The 15,601-nt window shown below is 44.0% G+C and overlaps 1 protein-coding gene across 10 annotated transcripts in view; it reads left to right on the forward strand.

Annotated features, from left to right (window-relative positions):
* MED13L (mediator complex subunit 13L) overlaps positions 1 to 15,601 on the forward strand; it is a 150,033-nt gene that overhangs the window by 114,725 nt on the left and 19,707 nt on the right. For all 10 annotated transcript variants that reach the window (XM_081339078.1, XM_081339077.1, XM_081339086.1 and 7 more), the window contains 7 exons: positions 546 to 645; positions 2,315 to 2,535; positions 3,968 to 4,173; positions 7,230 to 8,176; positions 11,886 to 12,065; positions 12,810 to 13,033; positions 14,492 to 14,684. In XM_081339078.1, the coding sequence (XP_081195204.1) occupies positions 546 to 645; positions 2,315 to 2,535; positions 3,968 to 4,173; positions 7,230 to 8,176; positions 11,886 to 12,065; positions 12,810 to 13,033; positions 14,492 to 14,684 (2,071 nt within the window). The remainder of the gene's footprint in view (positions 1 to 545; positions 646 to 2,314; positions 2,536 to 3,967; positions 4,174 to 7,229; positions 8,177 to 11,885; positions 12,066 to 12,809; positions 13,034 to 14,491; positions 14,685 to 15,601) is intronic.

Below are 15,601 nucleotides of genomic sequence, written 5' to 3' on the forward strand. Positions count from 1 at the left end.
GCGGGTCGAATCCCGAGTGCCGCGTAGCAGTGAGCGCCTGTTAACTCATCCCAGCTTCTGCCAACCTAGCAATTCGAAAGCACGTAAAAATGCAAGTAGAAAAATAGGGACCACTACGGTGGGAAGGTAACAGCGTTCCGTGCGCCTTTGGCGTCTAGTCATGCCGGCCACATGACCACGGAGACGTCCTCGGACAAGCGCTGGCTCTTCGGCTTTGAAACGGAGATGAGCACCGGCCCCTAGAGTCAGAAACGACTAGCACGCATGTGCGGGGGAACCTTTACCTTTACCTTTAGGTATGAAATAAACAAATGAGTGCATAAATAAGAAAGCCGAATTGTGGCCTACAATTTCTCCCTCTGGATTCAATAAGTAATGGTCTGCTGTGAACACCATGTGGGTGTTGGGAAGGGCATCCGGTCAGCAAATGCTCAGTCGCCCCATTCTGTCTCCTCAACTCCATCCCGATGCAAGGGGCTGCAGGATTGTTAAAAGAAAAAAGATACGTATCTGCTTTGTAACATATACGTCTGTTGCAAACTTAGGCTGTCTCCCCTCCCCTCCGATCATCAAAAATGCCACCCGTGGGAACTGAAGAGCGGCATCTAAGCAAGGATGCAAGGACAGCAGTTCCTTATCCTCCAAGTAAGTAATTCCAGCATTGTTCCAGATAAAGTATATAGTTAAAGATAACACTCCCCTTTCTTTCCCAGACTGGAACCAGTTTTTCTCCTCCTGTTTGAAACTGAACAAAAAAAGGAGGCAACAAGCGTGTCCCTTGTAAAAAGGACACTGATGGTTCTTTTGAAAGAGTTAATTTAATTTTAATTTAATTTTTAATTTAATTTTATTGAATTTATATACCGCCCTTTCCCAAAGGACTCAGGGCGGTTTACAGGGTATAATTTTTAAAACATTAATACAAAAATTAAGACCAATTTAAAAAAGATTAAACTAAGTCCCTGCAACATATTGGCTGAGATCTGAGAGGGATCCAGTTTTGCTTAATCAGATGCCACAATCTATGGACATCAATGTCCAATAGTTAACTTTATTTCAGTAATTGATCAGATCCTGCATTTTTCCTATGGATCGATTGATATCACATAAATAAACCCAAACTTAAAAAGAGTCCCGAAACAAAACGATCTCACACACAATGAAAGGAAATTAAAGAAGCTGCTTAATCTCAAATCAGGACAATTTTTTAAAAAAATAAATAAATCCTACAATGTGGCCATAATAAAAAGCTACATCGTGACCAGGGCAGCGTCTTTTCAACACCCAGTATTCACAAAAGGCTATTGGCTTGTCAGCTGATCTGGACAGCATTATTGCCACAGATAATAGCGTTCAGGCCAGAGGGAAATGCGATTGTTTTAATTTGAGAATCTATTCATTTAAAAGCTGTCACTTGAAAAGTAGACGGGTGAAATTGATTGAGGGCAATAGAAGCCAATGCTTTCTAACCGAGGCTGTAATTTGTATCTTCATTAAATCTATCAAGATGGAGGGATTAAACCCATCAATTTTCAATCTGCTGCTCCTTCGTGTTCCATGAAGAATTTGAAGTAAAGCTGACAGATGTTCGCATGAGGCTTTTTTTTTTTTTAAAAACCAAACCAAACAAAACCCTTACAGAATTACAGAATAACAGGCCGGGAAGGGACCTGGGAGGTCTTCTAGTCCAACCCCCTGCTTGAGTAGGAGGTCCTATACGATTCCAGACAAATGGTTGTCCAGTCTCTTTTCTTGAAAACCTCTCGTGATGGAGCGCCCACAATTCCTGGAGGCAAATCCGTTCCACTGATTGTTCTCACAGATAGGAAATGTCTGCTTAATTTTACCTTGGATCTCGCTTTGATACGCTTCCACCCATTGCTTCTTGTCCTGCCCTCAGGTGCTTTGGAGAATAGAAAGAGTGTGTGTGTGTGTGTGTGTGTGTGTGTGTGTGCGCGCGCACGCACGCAGTAAAACTATTACACTCCTTTTTCACAAGGGTAAAACCACAAGAATTTACAATAGTGTTCCCCAACATTTCTGGCTTTGCAGACCAGCAGGGGTGGGGTGGGGTGGTGGTGGAGGAGAGAAGGGGTCTTCGAGACTGTCAGATGTTGTTCCCCCCACTTCGTTTTAATCCTCACGTATGCATCAACGACATATTATTTATTTTAAATTTTAAGAGAAAAATAAAAGCATCGGGGAGGGCAGTAAGCCTGAAGTGCAGCAAATCCAGCTTTCCCAAAGTTTCGCCCTTTGTCTTCTTTCCGCCTGGATTTATGACCTTTTTTAACGCTGACACTGTCTTTTCCAGCTGTTGCAGATCTGCAGCGAATGTTCCCCACCCCGCCATCCTTGGAGCAGCACCCTGCTTTTTCACCCGTCATGAGCTACAAAGATGGCATCAGCTCAGAGACCGTCACCACGCTGGGCATGATGGAGAGCCCGGTGGTCAACATGGTTGCGACTCAACTCACCGAGTTTAAGATGGAAGTGGAGGACGGTTTGGGCAGTCCAAAGCCAGAAGAAGTCAAGGTAATAAATAGATCAAGTCAAGATCACGTGAAGCGCTAATACCACTTTATAGCGCCTTGGTAAGACCACACTTGGGCTGCCACGATATAAAAAAAGATGTTGAGATTCTGGAAAGAGTGCAGAGAAGAGCAACAAAGAGGATCAGGGGACTGGAGGCTAAAACATATGAAGAACGGTTGCTGGAATTGGGGATGTCTAGTCTAATGAAAACAGGGACTAGGGGTGACATGATAGCTGTGTTCCAGTATTTGAGGGGCTGCCCCAAAGAAGAGGGAGTCAAGCTATTCTCCAAAGCCCCTGAAGGCAGGACAAGAAGCAACGGATGGAAACTCATCAAGGAGAGAAGCAACCTGGAACTAAAGAGAAATTTCCTGACAGTTAAAAACAATTAATCAGTGGAACAACCTGCCTTCAGAAGCTGTGGGTGTTTCAACACTGGAAGTTCTCATACCTCCGGGTGGTTTTCATCCAAGTAACACAGCCTCGCTTACAATATCTGCAGCTACGTAGCGCCGAACGTTTAGCCGCAGTATTAAATGTAGGTTAATCCCAGCATGTTCTGCTTTGCTGCAGACGTAAGAATGGCAGATCTTTCTGCATCTCAGAGAGGGGGGACCTGTTCCTTCTTTTCCAAAGAGTGTGATTTTTGTTTTAGGTAGGTAACGCAATCAGCCGACGAGGAGGAGCCTGGGTATTGTGGCAAATGTGGGAAGAGATCCTTTTGTGCTCTCTTCCTTTCTCCCAACTTGGATTCGTAGCCTCCATTCGCAACCGTAGCCTCAAGTTTCTTAACGTCTCTGGATGTTGCCCAGGTTGAAGAGAAAACATCTTTTCTTGAAATAGGCAGTAATTATATGCCCGGAGGATTCATATTTGCTCATTCCACCTGAAAAATTTCAACTGCTGTTGTTAGAAAGGGGAGACAGACCTCTGTCAGGCAACGATGTCATTTTCATGGGTTGTATTATTCTTCATTTTTTAAAAAAGAGAAAGCTAGATATGAAATTGGTTTTTGTAACCTCTCTCTCTCTATTTCACCTTCCTTCCTATCTCTGTCCATGTCTCTTATCTGTCTCATCTCTCTTTCTCTCCCCCTTTCTCTCTCTCTCTTTCCTATCTGTCTCATCTCTCTCTCTTTTACTCTCTCTTTCTCTCTCCCCCTCTCTCCATCTCTTCCATCTCAACTTTCTATCTCTCCTGTCTGTCTGATCTCTCTCTTTTTCTCTCTCTGTCTTTCTCTCCATCTGTCTTGTCTCTCCTGTCTATCTCTCCTATCTCATCTTTTTCTGTCTCTCCTGTCTCCCCTGTCTCTCTCCCGATCTGTCCATCTCTCTCCTATCTTATCCCTCTTTCTATCGCTCTGTCTCTCCCATCTGTTTAATGCACCATCCATCCATCCATGACAAACCTTGCCCCTCCTTTGATTTTGCAGGATTTTTCCTTTGTGCACAAGGTATCCCCGTTTCAGCCCTTCATGGGTTCTTCCATGTTTGCCCCGTTGAAGATGCTCCCAAGCCAGTGCCTGCTGCCATTGAAAATCCCCGAGGCCTGTGTCTATCGGCCCTCTTGGGCTATTCCTCCCAAAATTGAGCAACTTCCTTTGCCACCTTCAGCTGCTTTCATCAGAGATGGCTACAAGTAAGTACAAGCAAGGAAACGTATGTTCAAACCAGCTCTAAGCTCGCTTTCTTGGTTATTTCTCAGCTAATCCTTACCCTACCCATTCCTTCTCCCTCCTCTCCTCTCTCCCTCCTCTTCTTTTTAAAATAATACCACAGCCATTATTTTTTTACAATTTCCTGGTTCCCGCGAGACGCATAATAGCGACGTGTTAATACTGGCCCTGGACAATCATTATTTTCGTTTAATCTTCCCCCCCCCCCAGAGGGTTTATTTCGACCTCGGTAAAATAAGTTTTTCCAACCTCTTACTCTTTCCCTTCTGATATAACTTGCAAGGCCGATATAAGTTTCTGATATAACTTGCAAGGCCGTTGAGACCTGACTCTTCTAACCAGCCTTTGGGGGGGTCTAATGGATGCAATAGCTGTTTGGAAATGTGTTACCCCCGGTGCTGATTATTATTATGATGGTTGGTCGCATCGCCAGCCAGATGTTGAGATTGGATTTGGTATTTTTGCCCACCCATCAAGTCCTTCCCAAGAATCTGGGATAGCCAGATCTGGGTTTTTTATGGTGTTAGAAGTACCGTTGCAGGATGTAAGCTGTTCCTAGTAAAGCTGCCTTTTGCAATTGACTAATAGGGACTTTGTCAGTACTGATGGTATTCCAGTGGTGCTACAGATGTTTTAGGATTGCAGCCAAGACTCCCTATTATAATTGGTACCATCTTTGCTTCCTTTTCACACGGTCCTTCTACTATTGATATTTGACGATTTTCTCCAGTTCTTTCAATTTGAAATTAGCATGAATTGGAGCACAGCTCCCCATCTTGGGGGAGATGGGTAGGGAACCCAGAATTAAAACTATTAAATGCCTGGAGCAGTTTACAAGCTTCATCTGCATAGGGCTCTATTGTAGCCGTGAATTAATTTCTGAGGAAAAAAACAACTGCTTGGGTCTGTGAATCTCACCTTCTTCCCAAGGTCTCTGGCGATTTCAGAGGATTAGAGAAAGAAAGAAAAAAACAACCCACACACGCTCTTGATTGTGTCTAGGCCGGAGTTTAATTGCTGGTTTTCTTTTTATAATAAGAACAGTTTCCCAAAGTCTGAGCTGATTATTAATTGCCCATATTTATTGGGATAAAACCCTTTTATTTCCAGTGTAATCCAGTTAGAGTAAAGTCTGTTCCTGCAAGCTTCTGCCAAGGAGTTGCTTGCTAATCAAAATTTCTAGGTCATCTTTTTTTGCTTTCTTAAGGCACTCAAAGTCTTTCAGTTTTACCTTTCCAAATCTGACAGTGCTCTCCCCCCCCCATTTAATTAGAATGACTAAATGTGCAGGTTTCTGCTCTTTCATCAAAGGAACAATTGCCCTAAGGGGTGCATGCTAAGGAACATGCTCATATTAGGAATTATTGTTCTTATTAATTATTTGATTTGTGTTAGCTACCCATTTCATTTAAGCTACTTTGGGCGACCTACAACATGTAAAAACAATCCAATAAAAAACAAATTAGAAACCAATATACAAGGATATAAAAACTAACCACAATGCTATGATAAAGAATAGCATTTTGCCCTTTCAAGTGCTTTATTTCTGAAAAATTGAAGGCTGTATTTTGATGGGGACTAATGGATCATGTGAATCACTTGATGGTCAGTGTCAACCTTTCCAGCAGTTCTGGCCTAATCAAATTAGCCAGAACAAAGGATGCTCGGCCAATAAACAAATCATAAAAATCAAATCTTAAGTCTACTAGTAACATTCCTATAAGTTTTAATCAGGTTAAAGCAGACCTGGTCATTTTATAGCCTCCTGGCTACATCTGGCCTTTTGGTGATGCCTGTCCAGCCCATGTGGATTTGTTAGAAATTCTGTTTATACATAGCACCACAAACAAAGAATACAGTCACCATGTGCTTTACTGCTTAACTGCTCAACTGTAATAGGAAATATGAAACTCTACTTAGTACAAAAAAACAAAGTATATACTTGTAAACACTGCCATCTACTGGCTGAGTACTACAGTAGTTGTTGCATAGAAATATATTCCAACAAAATGTATTCCAACAGGATTGCTTTTATTTTGAAGGCAATTGCTATTTTTTTTAGTATGTATGTATGTATGTGCATACGCACTTTCACAGCCTTATTGGTTCGGCTGTCCACAACAGTCCCAGTTTTTCATGTGACTCCTTGGGAAAACTTAATTAAAATATACTAACTGGATTGTGGGGGGTCCTCTCTGAGCTTGGATGTTTTCTTGCAGACATTTGATTACTCAACTAGGTAACATCATCGGTGCTAGAAGGGAATGGGGTTTGCTTTCTTTTTATTGTCACTCTTAACGGGAGTGTTTCGGTGGTCCCTTGGTAGGAACTTAGTGTACTGTTAGCTTATTTGTCTAGACCAAGTCGAATTCAAAGACACCTTAAAATTCCTGGAGGTCTGCTATTCAGACAAATCAGCCATCAACAGGCACATAACGATAAGAAGCATCTACATGCCATTCAAAAGAGACAAGCCAAAAGCCAAAAAGGAAACAAAAGCCCCTAACCCTAACCCCATCAGCAGTCAACACCCAGATAAGCAGAGATTAACACGAAGATTAATACTAGATCAACAATCAGGAAGTAAGCAGTACTCTAGTCAAGGAGCTGCTAATTCAGACAAACAAGTCAGCAGTAAGCAACAGTCTAAATCGAAGAACTGCCAAGAACGCTCCCACCAACACTGACAGGTCAAGCCACCGTATAAACAGAGGCCAAAACCGGCTCCCTTCTAGCACTGATGATGTTACCTAGTTGAGTCATGAAACGTCCGCAAGAAAACCACCCAGCTCAGAGAGCATCAAGGACACCCCAGTTCAACCCTGAGCTACAAATATTCTCTTCTGTTGGTAATGGGGTTGTTCACATCTTGTGCAAATGCCGAAAGGAACGCATTGACCGCTTCCACGTTGCCAAGCCCTTGTCAGTTCCGAAGCCAGTACTTTAATAAATCTTGCCAGAAATACAGCTAGAAAATACAGACTTTTTTTTTAATTCTTCTTTCTATCTCTGCTTGCAGCAACATACCCAGTGTTGGAAGCCTGGCAGATCAAGACTACCTTCAAATGAACACTCCACAAATGAGCACTCCGGTCACACTAAATAGCACTGCGCCTGCCAGTAACAGCGGGGCAGGGGTGTTGCCGTCCCCGGCTACCCCTCGCTTCTCTGTCCCCACCCCACGCACACCCAGGACTCCACGGACACCGAGAGGCGGGGGCACCGCCAGCGGGCAAGGCTCTGTGAAATACGACAGCACTGACCAAGGCTCTCCGGCTTCCACCCCTTCCACCACCCGGCCCCTCAATTCCGTGGAACCGGGCACCGTCCTCCCCATTCTGGAAGCCCACAGCCTCTACGTCATGCTCATCCTCTCCGACTCCGTGCTGAACATTTTCAAAGACAGCAACTTTGACAGCTGCTGCATTTGCGCCTGCAACATGAACATCAAGGGCGCCGACGTCGGGCTGTACATCCCGGACTCGTCGAAGGAGGACCAATATCGCTGCACTTGTGGGTTCAGTGCAATCATGAATCGCAAGCTAGGGTACAACTCGGGCCTGTTCATTGAGGACGAGTTGGATATTTTCGGCAGGACTTCAGACATCGGCCAAGTGGCCGAAAGGAGGCTGATGATGAGTCAGAACACCTTAATTCCTCAGCTGGGGGAAGGGGCCAAAAGGGCTCAGGAGCCCCCCGTGAGCCTCCTCCTCCTCCTCCAAAACCAACACACCCAACCTTTCACCTCCCTAAGCTGCTTGGATTACATGTCTGTCACCAGTCGGCCCGCGCTCTCTTACACGAACTGGAGTTACGACAGGGTTCAGGCTGAAAGCCACGACTCCTGGAACGAGTGTTTCAACGCTCTGGAGCAAGGCCGTCAATACGTGGACAACCCGACGGGTGGGAAAGTGGATGAAGCGCTCGTCCGAAGTGCTACCGTTCACTCTTGGCCTCACAGCAACGGTAGGAAGCTCAATTTTGTTTCAAATACTTTTATTTGGAAGAGAATAACTTGGAATAACTTGGTGGGATTCCGCCGGCTCGCACCCCTTCGGCAGAACCGGTAGCTAATTTTTTGGTCGCCCAGGCCCGGAATAGACTTCCCGAAACGGCATCCACACCGCGAACCGGTTGTTCACATATTCCAGGGGTCTTCAAACTTGGCCCTTGGATGACTTGTGGACTTCAGGTCCCAGAATTCCTCAGCCAGCGTGCCTGGCTGAGGAATTCTGGGAGTTGAAGTCCACAAGTCATCCAAGGGCCAAGGTTTGAAGACCCCTGACATATCTGAATCCCACCACTGGGCTAGACCCAATAGGAACTTTGTCTCTGGTCGAGAAGCACTCCGTGCGCTTGCAAAACAACAGAGAAAATAATACACCTCTGTGGAGATTCTCAACCATCCAGGGTCATGGTGGCCTCAAATGTGCTTCTTCAAGAGGCCACTGGACTTTCTTTGTTTTTCCTTGAAGGCGTCTCGCTCCTCATCCGAGAAGCTGCTTCAGTTCTAACTTCTTGGATGAGAAGCTGAACGTTTTCACAGAAAAAACAAATGAAACAAAAAAAAAAAGTCCAGTTGCCTTTTGGAAAAAAAAACCCGTCTCATGACCACCACGATCCCAGTGATTGAGAATCTCCATTAAATGACACATCTCCTTCACACTTGTTTTGGGAGCCCTTCAGGGCTCTGAGGTGGCTTTTCAAAGTTCTCCTCAACTTGCTGGTCTCAGCCCTGTGGCATGGACCGATGTGGCATACTTCTGTCTTGAAATTTCCCAGTGTTACACTGGATGAGAGCATCGGGTTTTCCCGGGGATGCCCTGAACAAGAATCATTTTCTGGCAAACTTGGGTTACAGTTCAGATTTGAATGTCCTGCAATAGTTCTCGAGCTGGCTTTTTTGAAAAGCAGAACTGATATGGTTAACATGTAATAAAAACGCTTAGAAGAGGCGGGGGGGGGGGAAATCATGCATATAAAAGCAGCCTGTTGGGACATCTACCAATTTTCAAGCAGTCCGTTAGGGAGTGGGGAGTTTAATAACTGCCTCTCTGAGGAATTGTAGATCTCATAACCTTTTGTAGCCTTATTACATTTTTTAAAAAAAGTAAAAGTCTTATGGAGTGCTATTTAGGGCGTTGCACTTTAGCCCCTCTTCAATGCAGGAATCCAGATTACAAATAGAATAGAATAGAATGGAATGGAATGGAATGGAATGGAATAGAATAGAATAGAATAGAATAGAATAGAATAGAATAGAATAGAATAGAATAGAATAGAATAGAATAGAATAGAATAGAATAGAATAGAATAGAATAGAATAGAATAGAATAGAATAGAATAGAAATTAGAATGGAATAGAATAGAATAGAATAGAATAGAATAGAATAGAATAGAATAGAATAGAATAGAATAGAATAGAATAGAATAGAGTAGGGTAGGGTAGGGTAGGGTAGGGTAGGGTAGGGTAGGGTAGAATAGAATAGAATAGAATAGAATAGAATAGAATAGAATAGAATAGAATAGAAATTAGAATGGAATAGAATAGAATAGAATAGAATAGAGTAGGGTAGGGTAGGGTAGGGTAGGGTAGGGTAGGGTAGGGTAGAGTAGAATAGAATAGAATAGAATAGAATAATAGAATAGAATAGAAGTAGAGTAGAGTAGAATAGAATAGAATAGAATAGAATAGAATAGAATAGAATAGAATAGAATAGAATAGAATAGAATAGAATAGAATAGAATAGAATAGAATAGAATTAGGACAGAACAGAACAGAACAGAATAGAATAGAATAGAATAGAATAGAATAGAATAGAATAATAGAATAATAGAATAGAATAGAATAGAATATAAAAAAGGAATAGAATAGAATAGAAGAATGAATAGAGAAAGAATAGAATAGAATAGAATAGAATAGAATAGAATAGAATAGAATAGAATAGAATAGAATAGAATAGAATAGAATAGAATAGAATAGAATAGAATAGAATGGAATGGAATGGAATGGAATGGAATGGAATGGAATGGAATGGAATGGAATAGAATAGAAGAATAGAATATAAAAAAGGAATAGAATAGAATATTACAGAATAGAATAGAATAGAATAGAGGAATGAATAGAGAAAGAATAGAATAATAGAATGGAATGGAATGGAATGGAATGGAATGGAATGGAATGGAATGGAATGGAATGGAATGGAATGGAATAGAATAGAATAGAATATAAAAAAGGAATAGAATAGAATATTACAGAATAGAATAGAATAGAAGAATGAATAGAGAAAGAATAGAATAGAATAGAATAGAATAGAATAGAATAGAATAGAATAGAAGAATAGAATATAAAAAAGGAATAGAATAGAATATTACAGAATAGAATAGAATAGAATAGAGGAATGAATAGAGAAAGAATAGAATAATAGAATAGAATGGAATGGAATGGAATGGAATGGAATAGAATGGAATAGAATAGAATAGAATAGAATAGAATAGAATAGAATAGAATAGAATAGAATAGAATAGAATATAAAAAAGGAATAGAATAGAATATTACAGAATAGAATAGAATAGAATAGAATAGAAGAATGAATAGAGAAAGAATAGAATAGAATAGAATAGAATAGAATAGAATAGAATAGAATAGAATAGAATAGAAGAATAGAATATAAAAAAGGAATAGAATAGAATATTACAGAATAGAATAGAATAGAATAGAGGAATGAATAGAGAAAGAATAGAATAATAGAATAGAATGGAATGGAATGGAATGGAATGGAATGGAATGGAATGGAATAGAATAGAATAGAATAGAATAGAATAGAATAGAATAGAATAGAATAGAATAGAATAATAGAATAATAGAATAGAATAGAATAGAATATAAAAAAGGAATAGAATAGAATATTACAGAATAGAATAGAATAGAATAGAAGAATGAATAGAGAAAGAATAATAGAATAGAATAGAATAGAATAGAATAGAATAGAATAGAATAGAATAGAATAGAAGAATAGAATATAAAAAAGGAATAGAATAGAATATTACAGAATAGAATAGAATAGAATAGAGGAATGAATAGAGAAAGAATAGAATAATAGAATAGAATGGAATGGAATGGAATGGAATGGAATGGAATGGAATGGAATGGAATGGAATGGAATAGAATGGAATAGAATAGGACCTTGGAGGTCTTCTAGTCCAGCTCCCTGCTCAAGCAGGAGAACCTACACCATCTCAGACAAGTGACTGTCTAGCCTCTTCTTAAAAACCTCCAGTGATGGAGCGCCCACGATTTCTGGTGGCAAAGCTGTTCCACGAGTTAATTGTCCTCACTGTCGGGAAGTTTCTCCTTAATTCCAGGTTGCTTCTCTCCTTGATCAGTTTCCAACCCTTGTTTCTTCTCCTTCCCTCTGGTGCTTTGGAGAATAATGTGACCAACCCCACTACCCCCCCTCTTCTTTGTGGCAGCCCCTCAAATACTGGAAGGCTGCTATCGTGGGATATTAGGAACCAGGTTATTAGGATGCCGAAACAGAGCAGGGCTTCCTTGGAACGCCAACTGGTTAATCGTTAGGAAAGATCCGAAAACAGTACCGTACTAGCCAAGCTGATAAACGTCTTCACCGTTCATGACCCGGCTGTGCTGTGTGTGTGTGTTTTCCCCCCCCAGTTCTGGACATCAGCATGCTTTCCTCCCAAGACGTGGTGCGCATGCTTCTCTCCCTTCAACCTTTCCTGCAGGATGCCATTCAGAAGAAGAGGACTGGTAGGACGTGGGAGAACATCCAGCATGTTCAAGGACCCCTCACCTGGCAGCAGTTCCATAAAATGGCAGGACGGGGAACCTACGGTAGAGTTGGCAAAAGAAAAAGGAGTTTTATAACCAGCCGGACCATTAAAAACCCTAGCGTGATTGTTTTCAGGATGCTCGTAATATAAAGCCTCAAACTCCCCGCCCCCCCCAAAAATAAGCCCCAGTTAAGTTTGTTAGCCAGCCCGACACATTTAGTACCGTATTTCCCCGAACGTAAGCCCCAACAAGAAAATAAGCCCTTAATGCGTCTTTTCGGAGCCAAAATTAATTAACACAAAAGCCGGTCTTATTTTCAGAGGGACACGAGATCTCCGAGCTTCCTTTGCCCAGCTCAACTGGGGCAGAAGTGGGTCTGGATAGGTTTCGGTTTGTGAACCGTAACGCAGGTCGTCCTCCACTTAACAACAGTTCGTTTAGTGACCTTTCAAAGTTACAACGGCACTGGGGGGGAAAAAGTGACCTGTGACCGTTTTTCACACTTAGCGACCATTGCAAGGGTCGTGATCCCCCTTTGTCAGCTTCTGAGAAGCAAAGGCAATGGGGAAGCCAGATTCACTCAACAATTGCCCTGACTCGCTTAACGAGAGTGGGAAGAAAAGTCGAAAAATGGGGCAAAACCCACTGAAGAAGTATTTCACTTAGCGGCAGAAATGTTGGTCCTAAGGTCATAAGCTGAGGACCAGCTGTAGTCTGAAGCATTGGCTCAATGGAGACCCTCAGCCTTCCCGTTTTCACAGCTCTTCAGGTTCCCACGTACTGAATGTCCCTTTTGATGTTTAGGTTCTGAAGAGTCGCCCGAGCCTCTTCCGATACCCACCTTGTTGGTCGGCTATGACAAGGACTTCCTGACAATCTCTCCGTTCTCCCTGCCATTCTGGGAGAGGCTGCTCTTAGATCCTTACGGGGGTCACCGGGATGTCGCCTACATTGTGGTGTGTCCAGAAAACGAGGCCTTGCTTGATGGAGCCAAAACTTTCTTCAGGGACTTAAGCGCCGTATATGAGGTGGGTGACCCTCTCCTCCTGTCCTCTTCCCTTTCCTCCTCTCCTCTGCTCTCCTCTCCTCTGCTCTCCTCTCCTCTCCTTTCCCCTTTCCTCTCCTCCCCTTTCCTCTCCTCTCCTCACCTCTGCTCTCCCCTCCTCTCCTCTCCTCTCCTCTGCTCTGCTCTTTCCTCCTCTGCTCTGCTCTCCTCTGCTCTGTTCTGCTCTGCTCTCCTCTCCTCTCCTCTCCTCTCCTCTCCTCTCCTCTCCTCTCCCCTTTCCTCTCCTCTCCTCTCCTCTCCTCTCCTCTCCTCTCCTCTCCTCTCCTCTCCTCTCCTCTCCTCTCCTCTCCTCTCCTCTCCTCTCCTCTCCTCTTCTCTTTCCTCCTCTGCTCTCCTCTGCTCTGCTCTGCTCTGCTCTCCTCTCCTCTCCCCTTTCCTCTCCTCCCCTTTCCTCTCCTCCCCTTTCCTCTCCTCCCCTCTCCTCCCCTCTCCTCTCCTCTCCTCTCCTCTCCTCTCCTCTCCTCTCCTCTCCTCTCCTCTCCTCTCCTCTCCTCTTTCCTCCTCTGCTCTGCTCTGCTCTGCTCTGCTCTGCTCTCCTCTGCTCTGCTCTCCTCTCCTCTCCTCTCCTCTCCTCTCCTCTCCTCTCCTCTCCTCTCCTCTCCTCTCCTCTCCTCTCCTCTTCTCTTTCCTCCTCTGCTCTCCTCTGCTCTGCTCTGCTCTCCTCTCCTCTCCCCTTTCCTCTCCTCCCCTTTCCTCTCCTCCCCTTTCCTCTCCTCCCCTCTCCTCCCCTCTCCTCTCCTCTCCTCTCCTCTCCTCTCCTCTCCTCTCCTCTCCTCTCCTCTTTCCTCCTCTGCTCTGCTCTGCTCTCCTCTTCTCTGCTCTGCTCTCCTCTCCTCTGCTCTCCTCTCCCCTTTCCTCTTCTCCTCTGCTCTGCTCTGCTCTGCTCTCCTCTCCTCCTCTCCTCTCCTCTCCTCTCCTCTCCACTCCTCTCCTCTGCTCTCCTCTTTCCTCCTCTCCTCTCCTCTCCCCTCTTCTCCTTTCCTCTCCCCTCCCCTCCTCTCCTCTCCTCTTTCCTCCTCTCCACTCCTCTCCCCTCCCCTCCCCTCTCCTCCTCTCCTCTCCCCTTTCCTCCCCCTCCTTTCCCCTCCTTTCTCCTCCCCTTGAATAGAGAGGAAAGGCTTTGCTGTTACCTGCTGCCTAATTTACTGTGTGTTTATCATGCCTTGTCCCACTGAATCTTAAGGCCCGTTAACATACTGGCACCTAAGCCTCACTAAAATAATGGGAAACGTATTTTTGCCACTTCTTCCTTTCTGCAGGTAAGCAATGCATTGTCCATTGCCCTTACCTGAAAATAGAGGGGGGAGGGGAAAAGAGGTTTATGTTTTTTTACTCTGGCTGTGGGATCCACAGATGGTTAATTGCTCTGTTGTACGTTACTCGCACCTTCTGAAATTCTGTTTTCTCATTGTGCCATTAGATGTGCCGGCTTGGTCAACACAAACCAATCTGTAAAGTGTTGCATGATGGGATCATGCGTGTGGGGAAGACGGTGGCCCAGAAGCTGGCCGACGAGCTTGTGAGCGACTGGTTTAACCCACCCTGGGGCAACGAAGATTGTGACAATCATTCCAGGCTCAAACTTTATGCGCAAGTTTGTCGTCATCACCTCGGTAAGAAGGGCCAGTCCGCTCATTCCTTCCGCTTGCTTTATTTATTTATTAATTTTATGTGCCGTCTTGACTTGGATCCGGAAGCAGATCAGCAACCAAAGCAGCTCTTGTAACAGAACACAGAACAACAGAGTTGGAAGGGACCCTGGAGGTCTTCTCGTCCAACCCCCTGCTCAGGCAGGAGATGGCTGCCCAATCGCTTCTTGAAAACCTCAGTGATGGAGCACCCACAACTTCTGTAATAGTGGTGTTACATATGCCCCCCCCCCCGCCGGCCTCCAGAATTATCCACGCAGCTGCATTCTGGACCAATTGTAGCTTCCCAATACTTTTCAAGGGCAGCCCCACGTAGAGCAGATGGATGTTACCTCTAGAGGCCATACAAACTCGTACAACCACAATTCTGTCACTTGTTCAGTGGCCAGAAGGGTTACACTATTTCTCTACTTTAACCCGAGTCCTCAATTCGGAGAGGAAAAACTGTCCATTCTTTTTCTAATTGGGATAAGGTTGAGAAGAGGAGTAAGTTTATTAGGCGGGATACGGGTAAATAAATAAATACATATACGTATATGTAGACACACACACGTGTGTGTGTGTGTGTCTATGTGTGTGTATCTTGAGTATTTTGAACACCTTGCCGGCCCAAATACGGGCCAAATCTTTTTGCCTGTATCAGCCCAAACCCAGGCCGTCCACAGGTGGTAGTCGCAACTGCGACACTCATTATTTGGGCCGGCAAGGTGTTCAAAATACTCAAGACATATCTCCCCTTCCTCTTCCCCCCCCCCCGAATGCAGCTGACAAATTGAGAAAGAGCCTGTGGCCTAGAGGTTAAAACAACTGCCTAATGTGCAATCAGGGACGCGGTGGCTCAGTGGGTTAGGACGCTGAGCTTGTCGATCGGAAGGTCGGCA

The sequence above is a fragment of the Vipera berus genome (genome assembly GCF_964194415.1).
Source record: "Vipera berus genome assembly, chromosome: 14".
NCBI classification, from domain to species: domain Eukaryota; kingdom Metazoa; phylum Chordata; class Lepidosauria; order Squamata; family Viperidae; genus Vipera; species Vipera berus.